This window comes from Hesperophylax consimilis, chromosome 1, assembly GCF_061612785.1.
Source record: "Hesperophylax consimilis isolate HC1 chromosome 1, BYU_Hcon_1.0, whole genome shotgun sequence".
NCBI classification, from domain to species: domain Eukaryota; kingdom Metazoa; phylum Arthropoda; class Insecta; order Trichoptera; family Limnephilidae; genus Hesperophylax; species Hesperophylax consimilis.
Genome location: NC_142836.1, coordinates 18,834,570 through 18,857,358, shown reverse-complemented (window position 1 = coordinate 18,857,358; position 22,789 = coordinate 18,834,570). Strand labels below are relative to the sequence as shown.

Here is a 22,789-nt window from a genome sequence, read left to right as displayed (position 1 = left end):
GCTCTGTCGACCCCTATAGCCGCGATGCGTATCGGGTATCGGCCATATTGAATTAACGCGTGCTTTTTTCGTCAAACGTAATCACGTAATTGTGGATAATTTTCACTGTAATGTAATTAATCCAATGGATTATGAACTTTCTAAAACATATTTTCTTCGATATTATCCAAAAATTGTATGAGCAGAAACGATATTTTTGAAGAAATATCGTATTACATGTGGCGATTCTATTTCAGTATGAAATCGTGTCTTAATTTTTAAAGTCTTATTTAAACACAATTTGAATTTGACCAATCTCAGGGCCTACATCGTCCAGACACTGGAGTATTAATACTATCAGATACATAACACTTTTTAGAATGAGGGATTATAAAATTTGTTCAAGAAACGTCAATATCTCAATGACATTTCCCTTTTCAAACTTTCTGCGGGCCGAATAGGGAAAAAAATTCATATAAGAAAGTAAAAAAAAAGACGATTTAAATTTGAAAAAGGAATCTTCACTGAACTATTAAAACAGCCATCAGCTGTAAACGGAACGTACAAACAAATTTATAGACAGACGAAATGCAAAACGGTCTAGTTTAAACATGATTTCCCTACACTCAGCCAATTATTTTCAGATTTTTCTTGGTACGTATATTCTGCTACAATTTGTCATCCGAAACGGCTTTTTAAACGACAAAACATTGAATTGTATAATATAATCAGTGTTTTATCATATTTTTTAACATGCAAACAAAATTTCGCGTTGCTTATTATTTTGAAAGTCTGTTTCAATTTAAAGCATAGTTTGAAGCCCGCAGAGCCAGGATTAAAACCGGTACTGGAAGGTTTTGAATATTTAACGCCACTTGTTACTAGCCGTGCCTTTTCAAATAATGTACTGTAGTGTCAGAAAGGCTGATTTTTCTTCCGCAAATATGAAAAAGAGAAAGAATAATTTTTAACAGCCCCATGAATTATGCATGGGGATCGCGGGGATTATAAAATGCATGATATTTCTATATTATTTTCTTGTGGTTTCATGAATGTAATTATTTATGCGAATACGAAATAGAATTTTTAGGACTTCTTCTTCTTCAATGGCGCTACAGCCCATTTCGAGCCTTGGCCTCCTTTAACATGAGCCTCCATCGCCCTCTGTCCTCGGCCGTCGTCTTCCAATCTGCAACATGGAGTAGTCCTCTGGCATCTTTCCTGACATCGTCCTCCCATCTCAGCCTAGGTCTGCCCGCCTTTCGTTTGCCTCCCGGGTGTCCTGTTAGAACCTTCTTTGGTACACGTGTGCTTGGCATTCAGTGCACATGTCCGGCCCATCTTAGTCTTTGGAGCCGTAAATGAGTAGAGAGTCTGGGAGCTTGGTAGATGTCATATAGCTCCTTATTGTGGCAGATTCTCCATGCCTTTCCCTCTCGCACCGCTCCTAAGATTCTTCGAAGTACCTTTCTTTCGAAGGTGTCCAGCCGTTGCGCAGACTTTGCTGTCAGTGTTCCCGCCTCACATCCATAGGCCAAGACCGTTCTAATAATTGTTTTATACAGGGTTATTTTGGTTTTCCTATGGACGTTTCGGGATTTGAACACTGGCAGCAACGCGAAGTAAGTGTTGTTAGCGACTGTGATGCGCTTTCTTACTTCTACTGGGTCTTCGTTGTCCTGCGTTATGATGGAGCCCTGTAAAAACAACATTATTACGAAACCGGAAACTAAGCCTCGGAAAACACCCGGCAGACAACTTGGCAATCGAAATATGGACTTGAGAATTTTTAGTACATCCTTACAAAATGTGAATCTTTATCTAATATTGGTGGAAAACGCGTTTAATTTTTCTGAAAGTTGTTTGAAACACATTTATTTGCGAAAGAAGAAATGAGAAAAGTCAAAATTAAATATTACAAAATTAGTTTTATGTATGACTTCCTAGACATAAGTTTTTTTTGCCATGTTATGATTTACTGATTTTCTACACTTAAATTTGAATTCATTGATGCACAAAATTTTCTTCCTTTCACTCACAAAAATTAAGCTAATCTCATAATTTTACAAAATGATATCAATTTTCACTCCGATCATGTCCAATGTTATAAAAATTACAACGCATACCGAATGATGTTAGGCCTTCCTAGATAGTGCAGTGCTTCCAACATGCTAACAGAGGAACGACTTTCTAGTTTAGCAGCCCTCATAAAACCTCATAAAGGCAGGATTAAGGGAGAGGTTACACAACTCCTGAAATTTCCTCATTACAGAAACCCGCCAGAGTCCAGATTCCAGAATCGAAGAACACTGGAGAAAATTATTGGCCCCATTAATCTCGAATAATGCCACACACTATAATCGTCTCATTTTGGTTAAAATATGTGTTTTTTATTATTTGTTGGTTCTTCCTTAAATGTGTATATATATATATATACTTTATGGGATGTGTGATATGGCCTTAAACTCCTGACATTCCAGAATAAAATAAATAATTATTATATCTTCAGCCTCACAACGTACTCTAGAATAAGGTCCTAGTGGCTCCAGGCATTTGAGAATAACTTTAATATTTTGGCAATCATACTGAAAAACATCCTTCTTCAAATTCAGAAAATGGACAAAAAAACGTTTCTCAATCATATTAAACATTTTTTCGTACTCCAATGTTCAATATTTTAATAAATCATGATGTACAATACGTCGACTATCGATTCAAAATATTCATTATAGTAATACATATTTGTCCAAAATGTAAAGTGTAAGGGGTGCCACATGCGGGAATCAGTGCGCGTTATAATAAAAACTCTTATTTTTCTGATATCCATATGCTCCGAAGTTGATTTGTCACGCTAAGAAACATAGCGACAATATTAAAATTCAAAACAACACATGCACGAGAAGAAAGGAAATATATTTTCTATCGCCACCCGACACCCTTTCAATACACTGCACTATATTCTCCTCTTCCGTTGTATGGCACAAACAGTTCATCCGTTACATAAAGAAGCCTTTCTAGCACAATCGGTAAGCGTAGGTAAATATATATTTTTTAAATTGTATTATTTTATTATTTGTAAGCGCAAAGGTTTTCTCTGACTTATTATACTTTTCCAATAATCTATAAATGTTTCCAGGAATTAGTTTATACTTCACCGCTATATAAAGTTATTTGAACTTTTTTCTTATTGATTTATATTGAACACATAATATGGCATCTTGCCAGCTTTTTAAATAGTGGAATGAATATGGTATAGCTCATGATGGAAATTACTATGTGAGCTGAGCATAGTTGGGTAGATCAATACATTTAAGACACGAGTTTTTAAAATTCTGAGTGTCAAAAGATGTCAAAGCTTTTAGTGACATAGTATAAACAGATTTTCTACTTCCTAAATAATAATAATTTTTCTCATAGATGGATGCAGATGCGCTAGAAAAGATTTACACTTATTTGTATTAATAATTTTTGGTTATTGCAACAATTTCACTTTATAAAAAATATTAAAAAATAACAGATTGTTAAAAAAATACAAGGTTCGGTCATCGTCTTCTTAACGTTTAAAAGAAAAAAGAAAATAAATATTATACATGGTGGCGGGAAACTCTTGGTACTGGCAATAAATTGATAATTTAACATCACACAGAGATCCCCAAATATATATATATATATATATATATATATATATATATATATATATATATATATATATATATATAATATAATTTATATCGATTAGAGCATTTTTTCGGCAACTCGTCGCTCTAGTTTTTATCCAGCAGACCAAAACGTAAATCGGGAGAAATAGGGCTTCAAAATTTTGTTCACGAAAAACGCATTACAGTGAAATAAGCGCAATTCTAAGCTTACTAAAATTATTGAAAGTGATAGAAATTATTATTTTTAAGTAAAATTCGTTCCAAATGTTTAAAATTACGCAGAAAACACGTTTTTAATTTGGATGTAGGACAAAGTGTGTGATAAACACGCTCGAAATGTTTTTTTTTTATCACTAGTCAGGCGTCATAACCACTAGACCATACCGGGCCATACACATTAAAAACATTTTTTCACTTATATCGTATATAAAAAAAAAAAAAAAAAATATATATATATAACTGCTTTCTGAAAACAACTGCATACTTAACACAATTTTGTCAAAAATGGTCTGTTAGACATAAACGAACTAAAGCGACAATTACTAAAGAGTTAAAGAAAGCTTTTTGATCCGGGTCCACATATACTAGTAAATATATTAATATTTTTTAAGATCTTACAACACTTTAAAAATTCTAACTTTGACTCGATTTACTCGAAAACGAAATCTCAAATAAAAGTTAATTCATCAATATTTGCAAACACACCTCGTGGTATCGTTTTTATTTAAATAAAATACATAAGTTTGTATAAACCACTATTTAATTAAAAAAATCGACATTTTTTCAAAGCCAAGTGTTTCTTCGTCTGGATAAACGTATAATGAAAAATAACAAATTTAATGAGAGATATTAAAAATAAAAAGTCTACTCTTAAATTTGTTAATTTTCACTGTACATTTATCCCGACGAAGAAACAATTGGTTTTGAAAGATGTCGATCATTTTTGATTAAATAGTAGTTGTACGCAAAGTTATTTATTTTATTTAAAAACACAAAAAATTAACATGTAACAGAATATTAATTCCACTAAATCGACATGTGATGTAGATTCACGAGTTTCCCGCTTGTACTGCGAGTTTCTGGATACAGTGTATAAGGTAATAATATCTATTTTACAACATAAATATTATCAAATTGATGGCCATTTAATTCTGCTTTGAAGGTTACACCCACCCTGTCCCACCCCGGTATAGGTGACTTATGGTCACCCCTTCGGAGCTCTCGCATGAATCTAATTTTTTTGAATAAACGGCTCTACAAAGTACAAAATGAAGCTAGACCTTCAATGTCCCCGCATACGGTGTTAGGAAGCGGTAATGCGAGCGCTTACAGGTACTAGTCTAAGAACAACACAGAACAATAAACATCAAATAATCAGGTAAAAAGTGTCAGGCAAATAGTTGGTGGAGGGAACCCACACTCCAGTACCTGTAAACACAAAGAAGAAATAAGTGACATAATAGAGTGACGGGGGAGTTTCGCCGAACCACGACTGGCAGTCCTGTTGAGAGATTGGTGGTGGTTGGGGCGACTGGCGCAGGTCAGGACTTCCACATTTAATTCTGCTGGAATTTATTAAAGTTTTTATTATACTTATAAATGCAATCAATTTATTTTATAATGAATGATTTCTTATCAATTAACTTCCCCACAGCTTATTTTTATATTGGCATTACCTATTTTTGTTTGTCTATTGTTATAAGCCTTCATTTTTAGTATACTTTGTATCCTGATAAAGGAACCATCGGTTCTAAAATTCATAGGTTTTTTTAAAGTATTTGTTTAAACACAGTAAATTATTTTCAATAAATTTATGCCACAAAGTGAATTCACAATTATTGAAGAAGTAAATATATTATCTGTACATGAATATTCTTCCAAAACTCATGCATGTTTTAGGTCTAGTATTCTAGAACCCTATACAACGCCGTCTATTTATCTCAGAACGTGAGCCGTATTCAATCATCCCCCAAAATACTGGAACACGAACGTTCTTCTGATAATGCAAGTACCTTCCCAGTTCTAGTTCCAGCCAGGGGGTGAGGGTGGTTTATAAAAAATAAGTAGTTGGGTTATAGAACTACGCGGTTAGGGGCTGCAATGAATATGGAGATGGAGCAAGGGACATCAAAGGGATAGAAAACATCGAAGATCTTTTTTTTAATCTTAATGCAAAAAAAACTTAATGAAACATTCAATCATTATCATACATCTCTCTCAAACGTATTACAGAAATGAAACTCCATTCTCGTTTTCGTCGCCGTGCCGTAGCCGTAGAAATTCTAAAAGTGGCCGATCAGCGAAAGATTCACAGATGCGGTCTTATTCTCATTTGATGATTTGATAACTAAAAAAAAAATATTTTGTTATTCTTTTAATAGACTCTTCGAGAATCGTTTAACATTAAATTATCATATTATTACATCAATGAAATCATATGCCAATTATCTAAACATTAATAAAACATCGATATATTTTCAAAAGAAGTAAATCTAAATACGTGATTATTGGGTAAAATGACATTCATTCGAAAAATGTGTTATTAATATTTTTAACGTTTTCAATGTAAATTAATATTGGTAAACGTTGTTTTTTTCATGTTCGAATATTATGTACGCTGAAAAGTTTCCCGTTATTGAAATAAATTTTGTAGGATCTATTCTATATATTAAGAGTAAATTGAGTACTAAAAATCTAAAAAGCTCTTAATTTTTTTAAGAGAGCCCATTGTGATGACAAAACGTGCAATATAAAGAGCATCGTGGAAAAGAATCTTTCGATAAAAAATACATGCCGCCGACGGGAATCGAACTCGAAGCTTTCTGATTGTCGTTCAGGTGCTCTGCCAATTGCAACACCTCGGCTTATTCAAAACCCGCCAAATTATTCAGTATGTACTGGTATTTTTCATTCAATAATTATTGCTTACTAAAGTTTTTTCAATAATTATTAAATAATGTAGCGCAATTGGCACAGCACCTGACCGGCAATCAGAAGGCTTCGGGTTTAATTCCCGGGTTTAATTAAAATAAGTGTTTCAGGCTAATAATTATTGCTTAAAAATAATGTAATATACATTGTTCAATACGCATGCATACCTTTTCATTTCTATATACCACCACTTCTCACACTTCAAACACATTCACACATACATACTCCTTACACTACACGTGTCACCCGGTAATTTCTAAATGTATCTACCACATTATATGTAATAATGTAGGACTTACACTATGTACCTACTGTATGTTTCTCAATAAAAATTAAATTAAATTTAAATACATAGTACCACATGTATTTATGAAAAAAATTACTGTCACACAAATTTAAATTCAATTGAATGATTATTAAAATGAATTGATGTTATTGAAAAGCACACCCCTGGTTAGAGGCTGATACGAGGGATGAATTCTGGGCGCACGCGCGCGTCCATGTGTGAAGGTTCACAATAGTTCACTGGCGCATATTATTATTTCGCCCTGAAATTAAATACTTCCCTGCCACCCCTAACTGTCGGCTGCCTTAAAGGGTAGGGGTGTGGGGTGCAAGGCGTCTATAATCATTTTGGGATCGATTTATTTTGATAACAATAACAATGCATGTTTATGGATTGGAATGAGGAACGTATTACTTGGGCTTTTACAAAATCAGAGATTCTTACTTGCATGTGATGCATTTAAGGTTGGTTTATTTAATGTAATATTTTAAATTAAAGTGCTAAAGGATGCTTACCTTTTTTAACGTCTCTAGGCTTGGTAATATTAAAAAAATGTTAGACTTTTATTTTTTAGAGTTCTTAAATTTTCTTTGGAATTATTTATTCTGTTTAGACAAGATTTTATAAAAACAACCTAATTTTTTGTCACTCTACACTGAGTTTAATTAAAATAATTCCCTCTAATCTATCTACATCTTTCTAAATAGGAATGACCAGACGAAGCATATCTTAAAATTAATGTAAAGTTTTTTTTCATCTAGAAAGAAGTACCTGCAGTCTTATTTCCCAACTTTTAGAACAAGTACGAAACATTTAAATAAATTAAAACCAGATGTTGATTGGTTCTTTTAAATGAAAAAAAAAGTTCAGTTTGAAAATTGAAGGCTTTTATGTATTACGATATTGAACAATAAACTTCTTTTTGTGCCTAATATATTATGCCAATACCTTTACTGTTGAGTTTAAACTCAGTTTTTTGTATTACGTACACTACTCTCAAGCTTCTGACGAATACAAAATTACACTAACACTGAACCAGACAAATTACATTTTCCCGTCTGCTTAAATACATCAAGTTTGCAGAAATCTTGTCTTGTAAGGTATCTGAACATATTATCCAACCTCTTTGCATATTATTTGCAGGTGTGCATCTTCACTGAAGATCTAGTTCAAAGGTAATGGTTGATTCTCGAATAAAAACAGTCCGTATCAAAATTAAATATTCCTTTTAAAGTAATTCTATCTCAGGTCATTATTTTTTTTTAACAGCTTTTCCAATCCAGTGCTTTTGTTTTTTATATGTAAAAGGGGTGGGTAAATGTTTAAATAACTCGTTTATCAGTTCTGTAAACTTTTAGTCGATGAAAGCATTTTGTAAATGAGATTTCCCCGTAGTACTCGAGAAATCAGCTTTGATTTCTCCAAAATATCAAGGACTAGTGAAATCAAGCTAATCATTTTAGGAGTAGTTTTTACCGAAGAAGATATTCATTGGCGGGACTATTGACCGCTGCAGCTGCCAGTTCCACTACGCAATAGTCCAGTTTGAAATCACCTCGAAGAGCAGTTCAAATTTATAGCACGACGAGCTTGATTTAAAGTAATTATTAAATTTACATTCAGGACAATTGAGTTAGGTAACAGATTATCAAAAACCTGAACTCTACTATCAAATGTGTTGTATCCTTATAGTTTTAACGTGGGTCATTCGTACTTTAAAAGTATGTAAAAATCAATAAATGTTGCTAATCACGTCAATCAAAGAATTGTTTTATTTAATTATTTTACGAAACCTTATCTTTTATACCTAGGTGCGTAAGTCAGTAGAATTATTTTTAAAATGTTCTTTTAAACAATTTAGTAAACTAAATAGCTATGTACTAGAAAAATAGATTTTGTTTTAATTTTTGTAAGTTGCTAGTAATACAGTAATAAAGTGTTGCGCTTTCTGTGGTTTGATTTTGGCTTTCGACTAGAAAGCAGTTTAATTCAATGATTTTTGCACGGGTATCCTTGTTAGTTGGACCTAATGTAGTGCAATAGCGTAAAATAATTTTGTTTACATAAAAAAATGGTGCGAGTTAGTGTGAAAATGGGCTTTAAATTAAGCATGAAGGAAATCCATCAAATTTTATGAAATAGGTATACTAATATTATTTATTTTCTTGATATTATGAACCCCCAATGAAAAAGATAACGAATCACTGCTGCTAGTAGATAAAACAAATTTTATAATATATTTATGAACGTTAGTTAGGAGAAAATATCAATTATCATAATATTCAATCATTAAATTAAGAGAATAATTTACACAGTCTTCGGCACTTCCACGGGACAGATTCAGATCCTCCCCTATTTATGAGGTGTCTATCTTACGGCGAAGCTCTCCGATTGCAAAGACAAGTTGCTTCCAACTCTGGTGAAATTAATGATTCATTGCCAGTTCGTGTCCCGGCAGAGAATTGAGGCAAAAGCCTTCGCCGGTCAAGTCGGTGCCGCTTTAATAATTTATATACATAGAGCGCTGATTAATTCAAATGTACCCCAAAGCAGAGTGATTGCGGGGACAGACGGATTTCGAGCTTTCGTATTGTCACACACCACTGAACAGAAGATATACCATAGAAGTTCTCACTCCTTATTTTTTGGCTTTGAGTCACAGAAAAAGTTCATTATAATTTTATTTGTCTTATGGTGTACTACTAGTTCTGTGAACAATAAAAGAAATCAACCCGTGAAAAACGATTTTTTTACTAAATTTTTTTAATGTCTTTTAAAGCTTAAAAAACATTTATTTTGGTTTGACTGAGGATTTTGCCTTCCTTCCCAGGGACTGGAGTCAACTACGCTAACAACCTCGCCAAATACTCGCTTTAATTTATCTTCTTTTTAATCAATTCACTGTGTCCATTAAAATGAATTCATAAATTTTACAAGAAGATTTAAAAGAAATTTTAAATGACTCCTGTGACTATAAGAAGTCAATTTTTTTTTTGTTAAGATGGAGTTTAAATTTCAAAAGTTAGATCAATTTCACGCAAAGCGAGGGAAAGTTCTTGTGATATTTCGGGTACAATATACACCACCACGACACACATCGATCGGTTAATTTCTTCAGTGTCACACACGTCATGTTAACACTGTTATTTTGTAGGCGATTTGTCGAACAAAAAACTACGAATATTCGACGAATGGATTGTAGTTAGTTTTCATGTTTTTGGGAGCTTTTTTAATAATATGAGAGGTGCACTAATCTAATTATTTTCATTCTCAAACCAATGTCACAGAAATCCTCCTTTGCTTCGGACCCGAGCTTACAGTTTTATAATAAATATAAATTATAAATTACATACATTTTTTAATAATCTTTTTGATTCTCTTGAATTCTAACCCTTTAACTAACATAGTTTTAATTGGTATTATTAGTAACGAATTTTTTTTTATTGGCAATTTTTTTGATACATACAGGTACATATACAATTATACAAAACATAAGACAGTAACTAAAAAAATCCCACAGAGGCGAAGCCTGTGCGTGGGCATTATAAGGTATGAATTCAAAACAGTGGTGGTTACATTATCTATGGTTTAAATGAAAAAAGAAATATGAATAAAGAAAAATATATAGTACAATAGTTAGTTTAATATGATTTTACTGGAGTTTTTGCGTATTTAATAGAAAACAGTTTAAAAGAATTTAACTTTTTTGAATTTAGATTGTAATGGCATATTTTAGGTATTATATTCGAAATATAAATTATAGAAAAAATTCTCTCACTTCCAGATACTTTTTTACTCAGCTTTTGACATTTATTTTATACGAGTTTAGGTTTTGGCACATCTTGATGGAACTCGGCAAGGAATTAAACAATTGAGAAATATTTTTTGTTCTCAATTAGAATGGTAACTACTTAGATTAATAAAATCTTACAATAATCTAGGATGAGCAAGGTTAACAGAAGAAATATAGCGAGTTTTTTCATTAAAATACTTACTGCACTGTTCATATTTTGAGAGTGTTAGATACTCTTAGTATTGCCCGGTGAGAGGCTATTATTAAAATTAAACAATTTGCAAGAAATAACTTAAGCTGTGTTAGTAATAGATCTGAATAGAAAAACACACTTCCTCAACCACTTCACATTCTCATTCCCAACCGGCACTACTTCAGTCTCATAGACAGTTGGAACGTTTATCAAAAAGACATCACATCTAGTTAAATCTATAAACTGCACTTTTGTTATTACTGTTAATCAAAACAGCTCACCTTTTTCGAGTCAAGACCTCGGTTAGAGCAGTGAACGTTTTGCAACGGAAACCGGAAACTAAACACAATGATAACTCAAAAAACCTTTAAAAAGTTATTACAAGAGATGAAACAAAAACTAGGTTAAGGCGATGCACTACGTCGTGTAATATTTTAAATTGAGCCGCTATCAATAACAACCCTTACGTAGATGGCGATAAGGTTTAAATTCCCGCTTAACATCATCCGCCTGTTTTGATTTATGCAAGAAAACAACATGCCCAAAAAGTGCATTTTATTTTATTTTGTGGATGTTCAGGCATAAATATTTATTTTTTTTGATCATTTTATAAATAACTTAATTTTCCACATCATACAATAATATCATAACTGAAATGGGTTCGTAAGTAGGAGATTTTTAACTTTAAAGCAGTTTTCATAGGAATTTACACTATTTTCTTCTGGGCTTATAAAAAGACTTATCTAAAAAATACTAGATTATTTCAAAGGCCAAGATGTATTCTACTCGCAGTATTTAAATAAAGCATCTGAAACATTTCTAAGCGACCAAATTTTCAAACCAAAAACACATACGTATGGCATCGCCTTAAGTAGATTGCGTAGGTTAGTTTTTTCATCGCTTTTAATGACTTTACATCAGTTTTTTAAATTTTATTGTAACTATGTTCGAAAGTTTATCAGTGGTAGCAAACCTATTATCTGTGAGTCAGCAACCATTATGGCAGATAATTATAAACAGTTATTTCATTATGAAATTGAAATTATGCATGAAATTAAATAAAATATCTGCAATTAACAAAATGATTTAATTTTCGCCGGTTAGGTGCGAAACATTGAAAACGTTTCGCTAATTAGCAGATAAATCAATTAATGAAGTACACCAACAATCAAAATCAGTTGGTAGAATTGTTAATTTTTCGTAGCTTGGTAAGAGTGTGTTACGAAAAAACGGTAAAAGTGAGTGATTGGAGTTACTCCAAATCGTTAAATCAGACGTGGTACTCGAAATTTGTTCAATATCGCAAAAATTACAATTAAATCTTAGACTAATTACGGACACCATAGGTATAGCCGTGATTTATCATTATTTAGTATCTTGACAGTTCATTTTCATTCCAAACTAGACTACTTCTAAAAAAACATCATTAAAATGACTAAATTATCATTTTCAATGGGTCCTCTTACGAATTGTGGGTGCACAGATGTGTCGCCTGGGGCCACGAGGCTAGGAGATACATGTATGTAGGAGGGAAAGGGAACCCGTCCCTCGTCGCTATTTGTTACTGCACTAATATGTTACATTGTGCCATACAATGCGGCGCATTATTCTTCAGATCCTACCCACTCAGCCCGCTAGCCAGGGGGTGTGTTTCCTTCGTGATGAGACCCTGCTAACCAACCCTCAACACCCAAATGAAAAACTAAATAGTGGTGAACTCAAAAGCGTAGGAGTTCGCTATTGAAACGGGACAATTGTTTGGCTACACGTTTTTAATCTCAAAAATAGCTATGGTGTTATTTAGAGGCTCAAAAAACGAACTGATCGATTCAAAGCATTAAGGCGATGCACTCCGTAGTAATCCGAAATGTTTTGGATGCTTTAATAAAATAATCCATCTTGGAAACATCTTGGCCTTTGAAAAAGTCGAGTGTTTTTTTGATAAGTTGTTTAATTAGCCCAGAAAAAAAATATGTATCAGGCCTATAAAAACTGGTTTAAAGTTAAAAATCTTGTACTTAAGAACATATTTTCAGTTATGGTTTTATTGTATAATGTGGAAAATTGAGTTATTTTTTAAAATATCGTAAAACATTAAATATTTTTGTGTGAACGTCCGCAAAATAAAATAAAAACCATTTTTGGAGATGTTTTTTTATTGCATAAATCAAAACCGGCGGATGGTGTTATGGGTAAATTTAAACACTATCGAAATCTACACAAGGGGTTACTAAAAATTGGCAAAATTATTTTACACGAAGAAATCGCCGAAGACAACAAATCAATTGCGTGCATACAAATCCATTACGGTAAATGGATACGGGCACACGAACGACGTGACACTAGGGATTGTTTTAAATTTGATTAATTTTGGAATAGTTTCCAACTGTCGCCGTGACTAGTTTTACGTTTGCGGGCGCCCTTGGCGATTATTTATCTTAGATCTGAAAGGCATTTCATATTTTAACAACTAGTTCGACTTTACATTTTTTTAATAAATCTTATGTTATTCAACTATTTTTGTCACTAATCTTTTTCTTGTTTTATTCTTCACCTGTGTTTCTCTTAAAGTGATCACTTGAATTCACTTGTTTTGTTCTTTCTTTTCCGTGGGCAAAATCGAATAATAGCAGTCGTCCCAAAGCGAAAATGTTTGGAAGAACGAAAATTATCTTGCATTCCGAACGCTTTCAAACAAGAAATACTTTTGTAGGGATTTAACTTGTGTAGTTGGACTTGGAATACGTCTGACGAAAAAAGATAAGGAAGTTAAAACTTCCAGCTTTAATAATAATCCTCGTATTTACAGCATCACTACAAAACAAACGTTTAAATACAACATAATAAAGCAAATCTCTTAGAATAACCGTTATTTTTTTTTCAATTGTAAACAAATGTACGGTGATATAAGGACTTTTTTATTGCGTGTATAACGCAATCAAATGTGAATTTAGGTTTAGCTTACATTGTGCCTGCAGAGTACATCTTTTCAGTCCAATTCGTTCATAAGCTAGAGTAAGAACATCTTTTGAACAATATTTGAGCCCTGGCTCGTCAATCCGAAACCCTGGTTTTGGGGAAATTCTAGGTAAGCGGAGGAGGCTTTCCGCACCCCGCACCCCTCCCTCAGCAGCCACCCTGTGGACCCGTCTGCCGGGCTAAGCCGGGTAGCCGGGCCACCCCGCCAGTTCGGTTCCGACCGCCGAGGGGAGAGGTGGCATTTCGTCGCTCCATTTCCCCCCAAAATACATCGCGGAAGGTTTTTTTCGAGTGATTGAGCGATGGTGACACTTGATTTTTGGCGCGCGCGCCGGTGCATTGTTTAGTTCAATGAGTTGTGAAAATTTTAACTTTTGTGCAGTGTTGTGAACTTTTATGAAAGTTTGACGAGCGTTAACAAGTGTGGACATTCATCTCCCGTTTAGGAACTTTCATACGGAGAATGATTGGATGTTTAATGGTAAACAAGTTTGCATGGCATCGAACGAAACATTCATAAAACATTACATACATTTAGAAAATATGGCACAAAGAATGCTAATTAATTTTTTTTTCAGTTTAATTAATATTTTATGAAATAAATTGAGGCTTCGTTAGAGATCCCGATTTATTGCGGCGAAGTTTTCCAAATGTAATATGAAAGGCAGAAGAGTCCGCTGTTGAACATTAGTAGGGGACAATCTCTGATAATAAACCCCTCTCGAAAAAATTGCAGCCTGAAAACTTTTTTAAAGCGCCCCGGTTAATATTTCGATAAAAAGTTTTCACAGGATCATTAAAAGGTCTTATTCTCATCTTTTAGCAGTCCGTCCTCGGAATTATGTTTTAATACGGCATTGTGTGGCTGTAATGTTAAGAGTACGGAACCGAGATCCCCTTGAAAAGTTTTAAGCTTCCTCCGAAATAAAACTGTTCCTCAGTGAAGAGGGTGCGATTTAAGAGCCTCTCTAAGAATGCCAGATTTTAAATCTTAAAAATCGTTAGATCCTACGTAAAAGATAATATTCACATTAAAAACCTACATCAAACGTCTTTGCATTAAGTAGGCAGTGAGATTCTAATTAGAATCCTGTAAGAAATGATTTGCATTCATTAATACATTCCGCTTGTAGACACGACAAAAACCAATGTTATCTTTCCTATTCAATTATTTGTTCAATTTTCTTAATTTTATGTCATGTAAAGCATATATATCGATTAGACGACCTTTTTATCATGATTATTTATTACTGTAAGCAAGTTAATACATAAAGGGGTAGAAAATTAATGACATAAACACAAATTATTGTTATGAAATCGAATAAAAATTGATTTTTTATTTATATTAATAGAGTAGAAAAACATTTCAAAAAATTATTTTTACTTCTAAATAAATAATCACAATGCTTTTTCATCCTGTTTTATCCTAAAATATTAAAATAACTTTGCTTTGAAAATTATACTATCAAAAGGTACATACATCAGTTGGTCTTAAATAAAATAATATTTTAATTTTGCGGACGACCAGCTTCATTGTGCAGTCATACTGTGTCATACAGTGCTTCATACTCAATTAAAGTACCTCTCATTTTTAAAAAATCTTTTCTCGGTTACATAAACTGCTTTATTATTTTCAAAAAATAAAATTTGGTCTTATAAGTCACTCGATATATACATATCCATTTACCTTTTAAGTGGTGAGAAAATTTAGGCAGGGTTAAAGTAAATTATTTTTACATTAGGGTTTTTCCTTCCCAGTTGATTTTTATGCTTTGGTCATAAATTAATATTATAAAAAAACTCGTATTTAATTGTTACACCTCAAACTTTATAATAAAGAATATAACAAGGTGATACCTTTCCAAGAGAAAGGTTGAGGCTAGAACATAAATCTTCAGCCGTTTTTAATTACGTAAGTGGTCATTTTTTTGATCTATACACAAGTCATCGTTAATAATTACTTTTTTTTTTAAATCCACCAAATATCATTAACGTTAACCTGCCAGTAGATACATGGATGTTGAAACTAGGAATTTGAATAAATTCGATTTTGTGCGAAAACCAGATTTTATTATATTATAAAACTAACTATAATGTGCTGTGTACGTCTAGCAAAAGAGTTGAATGTTTTGCGACAATTAATTGATTAATTTACTCGACAATGTAATTAATCTTAGTCAGACAAGCATAGCAAAAATCATTAATGCTGATGTTATCAAAATATATATAGGAAAAAAAAAGATTTTTAAAACGTTACCGACATAAGTCAAGACTTAAAAAAAAACATTTTAAATGTTAATCTTTTGTGACGAAAATAATATTATTATAATTTAACGATAAACCATCAAAGAAAAAAATGCTGTTATTTCTGTTAAAAATGGGATTGTAGGTCATTAACAAATAAATTGATTGATAGGTGACGTAAAATAATAAATAAATACTGATCTTTTGTCACAATGTCCGAATACGTGTTGGTAAAAGTCCTCACATTTTTGCATTTCGTCTTATATATTATTAAAACCAACTAAAGTAAATGAACACGTGTTTCGATACTATAATAAATTTACCAACACTTCAGGAAGCAGCTTACAATCCCGTTTTTTAACAGGATGACTAATTATTTGAAGAGATTTTCAGTAAATTGGCATTACTCAATTTTCTCCGTGTAGGATTAAATTAAGTATCGACTCTTGTTTCCTTCCATGAAAAGTTAATTTATTAATTATTTGAACGTACGTAGTTAAAATAAAAACCCTTTTATTTTAAAAATGTGAATCAGGGATAGTAAAGTTGTTCACAAAACATTCCCAAAACACAGAACACGGTCTCCACCGGGATATTGTCAACGCCCGGTAATAAATTCTCTCACCACTTAATTAATTCAATTTATAAGTCTACAACAAAATCTAATTTGCATTGTTTAGCCATTAAAATCCCATGAGGGAGACGCAATTACCTAATTGCACACACGTATATATTTGAGAAGCTGCAAATTCTCCGAGGGAGCAACCCTTCTCTAACCTATTGGGTTATTTTAAATAATTAGGGAATATTCTTACTCTAATTTGGCATATTCACGTAGCTCTGGGCACACTTCAGTGGGCTCGTTGAATACGCGTTCATTTTCCAACGAACTTATTTCTTATAAGGAATATTTCGGCTGGCTTATATTTAAATATTTATCATACCCTCAAAACCTTTATCTCATCTTTTTCATTATTTCTGTTTGCTTAGTACCGAGCACGGAGAAAAATTATCCTGTTAAAAAAATGACAGCATCCCAACTTTCAGATAAAATATTAGTCATTCAGAATATATCGAGAACACGTTTTCTTTTCTTTGTAGACATCATGACGGAGCGCGACAATATCAGTATGTCAATATCAATATAAGTATTTGTTTGAACACGTGTTTCGCCGACCTCATAAAACATTCGCTTTTGACTGATACTTTGTTGGGAACTCTTTCAATTCATTCGTTATAGGCCTGCAGTCCCATTTTTAACAGGAAAACGAATAATTTTGCCAGATTTTTAATAAATTAATAGTATTTCATATGAGTAAGTTTTCTCCGAATAATTTGTTCGGTGTTTCAAGTGTGGTTTAGTTGTAATCTAAACTAAAACATCAAAGACTCACTATGGAAGGATGAAAAGATTTTTAGTAAAGACTTAAACTTTTTGCTATGGCCACATGCAGCCTTGGTAGTTATTTTAGACTACTGCGGGACACACGTTTGACTTTAGGTCGTTAATTTAGGTCGTAACGTTGTATTCTTTATAAACTCTTCCATCAGCGTCCCTATTCATATTCAAATTTTAATGGGCTTACATGAACTTAATAGAACTTGACAAACCATAAAAAATATATTTTAACCTATTAGGAACTTCTATCTTTAAAGACATGCGCTTTAAATCTCCGCATGTTCAGGCAAATAATATATATTAAATTGAAATTTTGATCAGTTTTCATAACTATCGATTGAATACGGGCGTTTAAGTCCCTTGACAATTGCACGGAGAGCAGATAGTTAGTTGTCTGAGAAGCGAGGAGTGAGGAGTGAGGAGTGAAAAGCGAGTATTGAATAAGGTTCCCACGCGCTTGTGACAACAGCAGATGACATCGATACTTTGACAACAAGACGAGCTGAATTAATAAGACGTCTCCGCGAAACACTCATGAATATAACATGAACTTCCTCAAAAGCATACTTATGTAAATCAAATTATGTTTCCCTTATTTTGCGCCTACATTCCCTCTCGATTTGTCAACCGATGCAGACGCAAGTGTACGAATATTATAAATAATTGATTCACACAAATACCTTGAAAATATTTTCCTTTTTCTCGAACTCATTCATAAACGGCACTATACTTCAATTCGTCAATTAGGTTATTGCCAAAATACTGGCTTTATTTTTGAATTATGAGACTAAAAACACTGAATCTTAGTAATATGAAAATTATATGTTCCAGTCTTCTAAAGAGCGATGTTTTGATATCGAATAATAAATTACTCCTTTAAACTTCCTTGCGCAAGTATCTTCAATACGATGTATTTCAAAGCCTACTTTGAATAACAATCTCCCTTACGCTTAATTACCTCACAAGTTTAAATGACTAGATATGTATGTAAAACTAAGCCTCTTTGCGCATCGAGTGAGTAACGTTGACGAGCTGATATTCCATAAGATGCTGAAATACCCACGAAGAGTTACCATAATATTATTCAAATATTGTTTTACTTTCGTTAATAATCAAATAGCACTTTTTCCAGGCATCATCTGCATTTCCAGGTTCTAGGTACTAGACCCTCCGCTTCCCCGCCCTGTTCTTAGTAACAAGAAAGTTACTCCTGTCAAGGCTCTTACAAGGACTCTATTTTGTTCAATTAAATGAAACTTATTTTCTTAAAACTACTCTAGATACTTGAAAATTTTGCATGGTCGTTATTCTATCAGCGATGAAAGTCAGTTGCTGAAATGTAAATTTTTTTATGTTGTCAGTACCGGAAACTATCCGCCAGCGCAGTGGGGTGGAACGATTATCGTTAACATTTGACAAAGTCGTCCTATGTCAACAGCATTATTAATCATGTCGAATTCCTTTTTTGTCATCGGCTGAATCGCAGGGCAATAAAACCGTACAACAACTAAATAACTTGCATTATGGGAGATTAGTCATCGCCGGGCGGAAACAAGTCGTGTGCCGTAGCGCACAGTGCACACTGCACGGGGCATGAACCATAGTGCATGCTTTGGGAATGCATTGTGAAAAAAAGGTTCCCAAATATTTTTTATGGTGCAAAGAAATATATTTTTATTTGTATTTATTTTATTTGACTTGCTTACATAAAAAGGATTCTGGTTGACCTTATGCAGTATGCACGTCGTGAGAAGTAAGTTTTTAACGGATAAAACTTGTGTGACTTCTTCCGCTTTCTAACAATGTCCTTGTCACTTTCTTATTACTTGTTAGTGGAATTTTGAATTTCGCACAGGTAACCGATAAGGATACTTTACAGAAGCGATATGACACCCAGTCCATACGTAAAAATGCAAGAAATGTTAAGGGAAGTGGATATTATTTGTCAAATTATTAACGATTTCATACCAACTTCGGAAATGATAAAACTATTAGCACTCGCTATTTTAACGAAAACCAGGTTGAGTTTCTTAATTTGTATCGAATACAAACTTTTTAGTATAACCAAATTTTGTAGGCAAGCACCTAAAATAAAATTTTACATCCCATGTTAAATAAATTAGTAAATTTGGTTATCAATTCACGTGAAAACATTGTATATTAATGACTTCGAAAGGATTTAAACCTCGGTTTTACATATAACCCTCCGTTGGTTACAACCACAGTTTGAAAACTCTCAACAGGGGCTGTGAGACATTAACAATGTGCGTGAACCCCTAATTGCTTACAGAAATAGTCGATATCGGAAACCAACAGCTGCCCTTCAAATACTACGATATTTAGGGGCTCAAAATGAAATATTACCAGAATGCATTAAAATTAACCAATGTAATGTCAGATTGTATCTACCCTAGAATTAAATTAATCGTTGTCATAATATGGTTGCGGTCAAGAAAGACAAATTGGTATGTTGATTAAAATGATGAATAGATATTTAATAGCGGTATTTCTTTTAAATTATATTAACAAATGGTTTGTTTTTAAATTACAGTGCCGTTAAAACAATATTTTAGACTTATTCTGTTAAGAATTCTGATTCTGTAGAATTATCGTAACAAGTTAATTCACGTATTAGTGATCAAAACAATGGATTTGTGAGATTCGGTGCACAGTGAAGTGGGTAAAATAATTAAAAGGATTGTTAAAGCAAAAAAATAATTGGGCTTCGTACAAATATGTGAAGTGACTTTCCGAAAGCAAAAATGGCGGATACAAATTCAGTCATCGAGGGCACAGTCAAGTTCAGGGATGGAAAAAAGGTAAGAGGATTATTTTTATCAGATTTGTTCTGTCAAAATGTAATCTCATTTAAAACTCAAGAATAAAGACGACATTTTCAGATGAAATTCCTAATGTTAAATTTTGTAATTTTCAGTGGAAATCCAGGTGGTGTGTGATGCGAAAGTTATCTCCAGTAGCAGGTAATCATTTTAATTTGTACCTATATTTCCTGTATTATATTTTATGTATTTTTTATCGAATGACCCTGTTAACATTTTGGAGTTTGAATAATGATAAAAAAGTTATCAATGTAGGAGGTATATTGATTGTGAAGAAAAACTTCATTCCAAACAACTAGTACCAACCTACCTGTACCGTTGTAACGTCGTTTTCTATTATACTCATTAAATTGGAGGAGTGGTTACAACGGGGCTATCCATAGCAGGAACACAAACCACATAAGTGGTCAAGGGGTAAGTCCCTCGACTAGCAAGCCGAAGGTCGCGGCTTCAAATCTCGCGGCTGAAATATATAATTATTATGTATAAACGCAGACCCGTGAAAATCACGGAATTATATCATGTACTTTTTCAGTTATATGAATTTTCCAGTTCCAATGTTGAAATGAAAATGACACTTAAATTTAAAGTGAATTTGAGTTTATCGAACCACAGTTACGTTGGAAAGATATACAACTGAATTTTGCATATTTGATTATGTTTTATTGAAAATGATATCAAAATTGATTGTACGTTTACCGTTTGTGCGAACATTATTCGGGATTCAAAGCACCCTATATATCTAACAAGCAGACATACATACACAATATAAATTAGATTATAGGGTTTAAGGAGTTAAATAAAATATTGCTTAAGTAATAAAACTGTTGATTTAAATGCAGGATCAACAATATACCGATATTTATAAAACTGTAAAAGATCTCAACCGAGTGAAATCGATTTATTTTACGATACAATCGCTAAAGACTCCAGTGAGTACCTCATACCTACGCCCCGCTACGGAACGCCATTAACGCTGTGTTCACGAAACTTTAGTTCCAATTCCCTTTAAAGCGATAATTGGACGCAACGAAATAACAAAAAAGTGTAGTTTTTCATTTCAACGTAGCAAAGAATGCCATTAGCTTTGTTTTTGTGCAAAAGAGAGCAAGCTGCCTAATAAAATCAGACTGAAGTATCGCAATCTACAGTGATTGCGTGTACCAACACAGCTACCGCAGGGGGTGAAAAACATTTTATTTACACTGCTCAAATAGATCCAAATAATAAATGTGTTCTTGAGTATCAAATATGCAATAAATAATCTTATTAAAATTAGTTTTGCCAATTTTTAGTGTTTAGGTAAAACCGATAGTTCGATGAACAATGCTCACCTCGTCAAGGTGTAATTAAAACTAAATTACTAATATGTACCTAAATATTTGGACGGAAAATTAATAGGAGGGATGTTAAACAATCTTATCGTAAAATTGCCAGCACCCATTATTGGTTTTGGCACCATACATTTGTTGGTAGTAGCACGTCAAAAATCAAAGTTTCACTTAAATTAAACTACACTCTACGTCTAAAATTACAAAATATAACAAATAACCTTTCTCCTGGTAAAGGAGAGGATCTTTTTTAATGTCATTCCTACTACCTGAAGTCAGTGGGATTAAGTCATCCCCACTCGGCATAATGTTGTAAATTGTAAGGGAGTGGAGGGGAGCACTGAAGGAAGTGAAACAAGGAGGATAGGGGAGGAAGCAGTTGGCTATTCGGAGCTGGTCATCAAACACGGCTAATGTTATTTCAAGAAACGTTTTGATTCTGAGTGATGGTCTTACGCCAGACACAGATAGTATTAACCATTACGCAATAAGCAGTTAATTTCTCAACCGAACCAATATAAATATTTTTCTTATGATTGTTAGAATACTTAACTGATTTAAAGTCAATCTGCCAAACCGATTAACGCGACATATATTTTGAGACACGGCGTGAAGTTTGATTGTTTTCAAAATTCGTAAGAACCAAATCATGTAGATGGCAATTCAATATAAATATGCGTTTATTGATGGTTAATTTATATTAATGTCTCGGAACCGGGTATTTCATTTATCGAAGCATTTCAATTATATCCTTTACTAGTTACGAGTAATACATTAATCTGGAATATATATAATGAAGATGCGATTGAGACCAATAATAACACATCTTCAATTACAGGTAGACCGGTTACATCTCTCTGTACATTCTAACTTTGTAAATGTATGAAAATATTTCTTAATTACTAACAATGTTCAAGATTCCTTAATATAATACAATACAATCAATCGATATAATATCACGATGCATACAAATACTTAAATTTTTATTCGAATAATCATTGCTCTGCCGGTTTCGGAAGCGCTTTTTCTTCATCAGGAGAATGTTAATAATAATAATAATAATAATAATAATGTTTATTTCAGCTGGACAGAGCGGTGTGTGCAATGCTCTGCCTGCCATAAAAGTTTACATTTAAGTTAATACATAAAAATAAA

At 33.0% G+C, this 22,789-nt stretch overlaps 1 protein-coding gene across 1 annotated transcript in view; it reads left to right on the top strand.

The window, feature by feature from the left end:
- Window positions 1-14,062: 14,062 nt before the first annotated feature.
- LOC149426395 (uncharacterized) overlaps window positions 14,063-22,789 on the top strand; it is a 255,369-nt gene continuing 246,642 nt past the window's right edge. The window contains exons 1-3 of the mRNA XM_089636774.1: window positions 14,063-14,301; window positions 20,015-20,282; window positions 20,399-20,444. Coding sequence (XP_089492900.1) covers window positions 20,226-20,282; window positions 20,399-20,444 — 103 coding nt within the window. The 5' untranslated portion in view covers window positions 14,063-14,301; window positions 20,015-20,225. The remainder of the gene's footprint in view (window positions 14,302-20,014; window positions 20,283-20,398; window positions 20,445-22,789) is intronic.